Consider the following 6,772-nt stretch of genomic DNA (forward strand, 5'->3'; position numbering starts at 1 on the left):
AGCACATTTCAGCAACAGGGCAATTCAAAGTGCTTTAAACAAAAGGAGTTAAAAAAAACGTAAAAAAATAAAAACAGATAAAACACGTGAATTTAAAATGAGAACATTCTAATAGAAAAGCCACAAAAACGTCATGTTTATTCCCTGTTTTGTCTCTTGAGTAACATCGGTGTGGATGTGTGGGTACTGACCTTCAGACGGGGGAGATTTCTTTTCTTTTAGAGGGACGATGGTTTGTTGTTTTGTTGCCTAGGCAACAATCAGAGCACAGTGCCAACATGCCTTCATTACTGAGCATGTTTAACAAGATGATTGGAAGTCGTCTCGCGTTACATGCCTGAAGTGAGGAGACTCCGAGTGACATAACACCCCTCACATCCTAAATCTGCTGCAAATCTGACCTTTGACCCAGATTATTGCTGATTGGACAGAGAGTGGAAACACGTTCAGGTCCAAAACAAAGGACCAAGCTCGTGGTTTCTGCCTCTTTAATCCCATCAAATGCAAAACTGGCTTTCCGGCTGACTATTTTTCAAATCATCTAACAGTTTGTGGATTCATTTCCTCCCTTCCAGGAAGCCGTTGCACCTAACCCTCGTGTTGTCTTCCCGTCAAAATTGAAAATCAACACTTCTATTGACACATTTTAATCAATGTTTTTAACTTTTTCTTACGTTTTTGTCCCTTTTTTTTTGTTTGTTACTTTTTTTTTCATTTTCAACACTACGTAACACTAACTTATTAACTTTAGTTTTACAGTTATTTTTGGAATTAATGGTCAATAAACCTAATTTATAGGAAATTATACCTAATGCTTGAGTTAGAAAAGCAGAAATTAGGAATTATTGAGACTAAAATTAAAGGAATGGATGTTGATGGATAATCACAGACTGGAACATGTCAACTTTTACTCAATACTAGTTCAAAAACCTCTTTTTCAAATGCTATAAAATTGAATAAAACTCCCCAAAATTAAAGAAAGTAGAGATGTGTACTTGCCAAAGAGCGTTGGGTGGAATCAATCCTGTTATTTTGGGGAATTAAAAAGAACATGGATATAGGACAACGGGTCAATTTGACCTGAGGACAACATGAGGGTTAAAACAAAGCAATATCTTACCAAATGTACTGTATTTGTCTAATTTTTAGTCAAAATATCTCCTAACACGTAATATAAGACACCTAACAAGTAATATGTCATCTTTCTTGACGGCTCATAAGGTGGCTTTAGTTTATTTCTTTAAAATCAACTTGCAGAAAGGAAAAGCCAAACAATCATTCCCCGGATTAACCCGGCACGCCGGCCTTGTTGCACAATCCAAATTTTCTTTAAAACTTTACATTTTCAGCATGTAGCTGGCTAGCTTCTAGTTTTTTGTTGTTGTTTCCCAAATCTTTTTGCAAGGTGAGTGACGTCCGGCGGAACATCTGGCGGTCGGTGACGTTATTTATCTTTTTAATTATCACACCTGTCCTAGTCTTCAGTTACCGGGTAATTGCCGCCCGATGTTCCGCCAGTTCACTTTCTTTCTGTGTTTTGGCACTTTAGCGATGAAGCCGACTGTTTTCACCATTTAACCATTTAACTTTGTTCAGACATTAATGATTCCCAGACAATGTATAATAACACACAAGTTGAATACAATACAGGACAAATGTATTCACAACTGTTAGAAATGTGACAGTAGAAACTTCCTTCTCAATACAAAAAACAATTAAAATCTGACTTATGGCTTATATTAGAGACAGGCCTTTATTTTTTAAATTCCAATGTTAAATAGGTAAACGTACGTGATTGCATTTTAGTAGGAAGCCTTTGCTTCTGAATGAATGCTTCTGTTTTGATTTCCGAATACATCACTCCTTCTGTGTTTATCTTGATCATTTCAGCATAATGGAAGTGGAGTTAGACTGGAAAAAAGTGGGTTTACCAATCCTCCGCATCCCGGTCCTCATGTCTGCTGCAGGCTGGCAGCCTGAGGCGTTACCTCACGTTGAGATGTTAGCCACATAACCCACCCGAATTTCTGAAACTTCTGTCTTATCTTTAGTTAAATTGTAGGAGTGTTGCGAACACAGCATTCCGGGATGGGAGAAAAATGTGCTCTGGTTTATCGGCATTTCTTTAAACCAATCACAATCTTCTTGGGCGGTGCTAAGCGCCGGACAGAGCCACGGTGCCGCTACAAAATAGACTCTGGAAGAAACTTTTTTTTTTGTTAGTCGTGCAACAGAAAACTCCGATTGGACAGATAGTCTAGCTAGCTGTCTGGATTTACCCTGCAGAGATCTGAGACCAGTACCCATAGTCTCAGATTGGACAGATAGTCTAGCTAGCTGTCTGGATTTACCCTGGCAGAGATCTGAGGACCAGGTAACATAGTCCTCGATTGGACAGATAGTCTAGCTGCTGTCTGGATTTACCCTGCAGAGACCTGAGGACCAGGTAACCATAGTCCTCAGATTGGACAGATAGTCTAGCTAGCTGTCTGGATTTACCCTGCAGAGACCTGAGGACCAGGTAACCATAGTCCTCAGATTGGACAGATAGTCTAGCTAGCTGTCTGGATTCACCCTGCAAGAACCTGAGGACCAGGTAACCATAGTCCTCAGATTGGACAGATAGTCTAGCTAGCTGTCTGGATTTACCCTGCAGAGATCTGAGACCAGGTAACCATATGTCCTCAATTGGACAGATAGTTCAGCTAGCTGTCGGATTTACCTGCAGAGATCTGAGGACCAGGTAACCATAGTCCTCAGATTGGACAGATAGTCTAGCTAGCTGTCTGGATTTACCCTGCAGAGACTCTAGACCAGGTAACCATTGTCCTCAGATTGGACAGATGTCTAGCTAGCTGTCTGGATTCACCTGCAGAGACTGGAGCCAGGAACCATAGTCCTCAGATTGGACAGATAGTCTAGCTACTGTCTGTGTACCCTGCAGAGATCTGAGGACCAGGTAACCATGTCCTCGATTGGACAGATAGTCTACTACTTGTCTGGATTTACCCTGCAGAACCTGAGGACCAGGTAACCATAGTCCTCAGATTGGACAATAGTCTAGCTAGCTGTCTGGATTCACCCTGCAGAGACCTGAGGACCAGTAACCATAGTCCTCAGATTGGACAGATAGTCTAGCTAGCTGTCTGGATTTACCCTGCAGAGATCTGAGGACAGGTAACCATAGCCTCAGATTGGACAGATAGTCTAGCTAGCTGTCTGGATTTCCCTGCAAGATCTGAGACCAGGTAACCATAGTCCTCAGATTTGGACAGATAGTCTAGCTGCTGTCTGGATTACCCTGCAGAGACCTGAGGACCAGTAACCATGTCCTCAGATTGGACAGATAGTCTAGCTAGCTGTCTGGATTCACCCTGCAGAGACCTGAGGACCCAGGTACCATCCCTCGATTGGACAGATATGTCTAGCTAGGGTCTGGATTTTACCCTGCAGAGTCTGAGGACCAGGTAACCATAGTCCTCAGACTGACAGATAGTCTAGCTAGCTGTCTGGATTTAACCCTGCAGAGATCTGAGGACTCCAGGTAACGATGTCCTCAGAAATCAACCCGAGGTTAGAATTCATTCAAAGACAATTCAATTTTATTTATAGTATCAATTCATAACAAGAGTTATCTCGAGACCCTTTACAGGTAGAGCAGGTCTAGACCACACTCCAGAATTTACAAGGACCCAACAGTTCTAGTAGTTTCCTCTAGAGCAAGCAACAGTGCGACAGTGGCGAGGAAAAACTTCTTTTAGGAAGAAACCTGGGACAGACCCAGACCCTGGCCCAGACCCAAACCCAGGCTCAGACCCAGACCCAGGCTCTTGGTAGGCGGTGTCTGGCGACCGGTTGGGGTTAGAATGAAGAGCGGCAATAACAGTCACAAACAATAGTAGTTCTAGTAGTTCATGGCATAGCAGGGCACTGTGGGGCATTACAAGGCCCAGCAAGGCACATTACAACAGAAAGAAGGCACAAGGTCAAGGACATCCGGCCAAAAAGAGTGAAATCCGGTGAAATTTCCGGCGGCACCGGAGCAATCGCGGAAATGGAACGTCATGGACATAGACTACATTGTAGGTTTAGACAGGAAGAAGAATGCATGGATTAAAAAAGACTTTCTCTCATAGCCAAAGGTTTTACTATTATCTTTATACTGTATTTATTTCTCTCTATACTGTTTTTTTTTTCATGCTGAGAACTGCTGAAAATTTTATATCCTTGCGGGAGTCATCCCAAAACGATAAATAAAGAGAAGTCTAAGTCTCTAAGTCTAATTCTATCTCTCTGCTGAATCAATTTCTTTCTTTCTTTTAAAGCTGTCCATAGGCTACTAAAAATGTACAGAGGAACGTTGCTAAATTAGCGGAGTACTCTTTGACCAAGAAGTGCAAGTCGACCAGAAACGGGGAAGAGGATTCCCTTTAAATCACTGGAAGGCTTTTAAATGTGGAACATCTCTGCAGAAAAAGTACGTTTTACAGCCGTTAACTAAACAGCGCTTAAAAAAACCAGCAGAGTAGAAGCAACTCTAGGAGCTGGTATTTGATCCTCTAACATTATTTGAGAATTCTTTAATAGTCCATGTCATGTCGTGGTCTGAACACAGAGTTAACACAGTTAAGAGGCTTCTTCCTCCAGCACCTGAGTCCCAGAAATCTGAGTCACCTCCCACGGTGATGAAGGGAATGATCAATAACAAAGGATTTATGGTTATGTTGTGCAACAGCTGAGACAATAACACTATTGGTTAATGCCTCTTTGAAACGCTGTGTAACGTGGCTTATTGCTCCCACTTTTTTACTCCTAAATCAACTCTTTAGAGCATTCTTAACCCTCGTGTTGTCTTCCCGTCAAAATTGAAAATCAACACTTTTGTTGTCGCTTTTTAATCAATGTCTCTAATTTTTTTCTTGGGTTATTGGCCCTTTTTTTCCACGTTTTTTTCAATGTTTGTCACTTTTTTTTGACGTTTTCAACACTACGTAACACTAACTTATTGACTTTAGTTTTAATTATTTTTGGAATTTATGGCTAATAAACCTAATTTTTAGGACATTATGCCTAATGTTTGAGTTAGAAAAGCAGAAATTAGGAATTATTTAGACTAAAATTGAAGGAAAGAACAGTGTGTTGATCGATAATCACAGACTGGAATATGTCAACTTTTACTCAATACTATTTCAAAACCACTTACATTTTTCTCTCCAAATGCTATAAAAGTGAATAAGACCCAAAATTAATGAAAGTAGAGATGTGTACTTGCCAAAGAGCGTTGGGTGGAATCAATCATGTTATTTTGGGGAATTAAAAAAAACATTGATATAGGACAACGGGTCAACTTGACCCGAGGACAACATGAGGGTTAAGTGCATTTCTGTAGATGTTTGATGAGTCCAGGCCTTTGTTACAAAAACCACATCATTACTGACATTTAAGACTCTGTGCTATGAGACAGGTATCCTCGTTGCCTCCTCCCTGCAGATGATTTTGGCATACAGATCGTTCTCTTTGAACAGCAGGTAGTCCTTCAGCCTTGTGGGCAGCTGGACGGACGTCAGCACCCTGCAGCTCAGGTGTTTCCTGATCACCACTCTGCTCAGGTGAGCCAGAGAGCGAGGGTTACCTGGAGACCACACAGAGAACAGCAGGTTGAACCAAAAGTGAGAGGAAACATGTTGTGTCCTACAGGAAGAGCATGTTCTCATGTGTAAGGGCAGCTTTTTAATTGCAAGGCATTCCTCAGAACTTGGAAGTCGGAGCTGGGAATGACATCGCACCCGAGTTGAATCCATTTGCAGTGCGTTCCATTTGTTTTCTGAACTCGGAAGACGAACAAACAGCGTAACATGTCCACAGATAGAAGTTGGACAGGACTATGCGTACGACTAATTTAGTGAGACAGAAGTGCTACTAACTGTACCTTGGATTTTGAGCTCGAGGTACTCTGAGGTTGTCCCATTTGCACTCGGAAGTCCGACTTTTTAAGGTCAAAGTCGGAAACACGCCCCCAGACCTTGGATTTTCGCTCAGAACTGGGTCAACCTTGCTTAGCCCGAGCTCAAAATCCAAGAAGGCTGCCCCGTGCATCAACAGTTGTGAAAGTTGTAGTAACATACAGTTAGTAGCACTTCTGTCTCACTAAATCAGTCGTACACACAGTCCTGTCCAGCGTCTATCTGTGGACATGTTGCTATAGTGTTTGTATGCGCAATATACAGCGTTGGAATCAACTGGTACTGCTAACAGTGGCTAACCTAGCTTATCACCACGTCATTAACTCACGTGTTGTCCTGTGAAGGTGAGGCCACTCCCTGTGGTTCTCCAAGATCTTTGTCAGTTTGGCGCAGAGGGAAACCTGACCGACGTATTCGAGGAGGATCGACACCACTCGGCCCGCCAGGTTCACCAGCCAGGAGACCGTGACGAAATCACAAAACTGGACGACAAAACCACATCCGTTGGACTCAGACAACTTGTATATACTGTTTAGACACACCTGTAGGGAAGGTAACTCTTTGTCTTTTAGATTTTTTTAAAAATGATCAGTTATTTCTATCCATGGCACTGTGTCAGTGCTGGCGTATTGCATGGCTACGCCGCTTATCTATTCTGGGTTAGAAGTTGGGGTAAAAAAAACAGATATAGATCTATATTTACTGTATATGTTCTATATCTGTTCTATATAAACCAATCACAAGGGTCCTGAGCGTTGCTAAGCCCCAGATGCAGTGTTTTAAGTCTCGTCTAAAGACACATTTTTATT

General features: G+C 42.0%; 1 protein-coding gene across 2 annotated transcripts in view; it reads right to left on the bottom strand.

Annotated features, from left to right (window-relative positions):
• Positions 1–4,707: 4,707 nt before the first annotated feature.
• LOC116693732 (ankyrin repeat and SOCS box protein 15) overlaps positions 4,708–6,772 on the bottom strand; it is a 24,676-nt gene continuing 22,611 nt past the window's right edge. For both annotated transcript variants that reach the window (XM_032522940.1, XM_032522938.1), the window contains exons 10-11: positions 6,292–6,445; positions 4,708–5,632 (exon numbers count right to left, since the gene is read on the bottom strand). In XM_032522940.1, the coding sequence (XP_032378831.1) occupies positions 5,454–5,632; positions 6,292–6,445 (333 nt within the window). In that variant the 3' untranslated portion in view covers positions 4,708–5,453. The remainder of the gene's footprint in view (positions 5,633–6,291; positions 6,446–6,772) is intronic.

This window comes from Etheostoma spectabile, chromosome 8 (assembly GCF_008692095.1).
Source record: "Etheostoma spectabile isolate EspeVRDwgs_2016 chromosome 8, UIUC_Espe_1.0, whole genome shotgun sequence".
In the NCBI taxonomy this organism is placed as follows: Eukaryota; Metazoa; Chordata; class Actinopteri; order Perciformes; family Percidae; genus Etheostoma; species Etheostoma spectabile.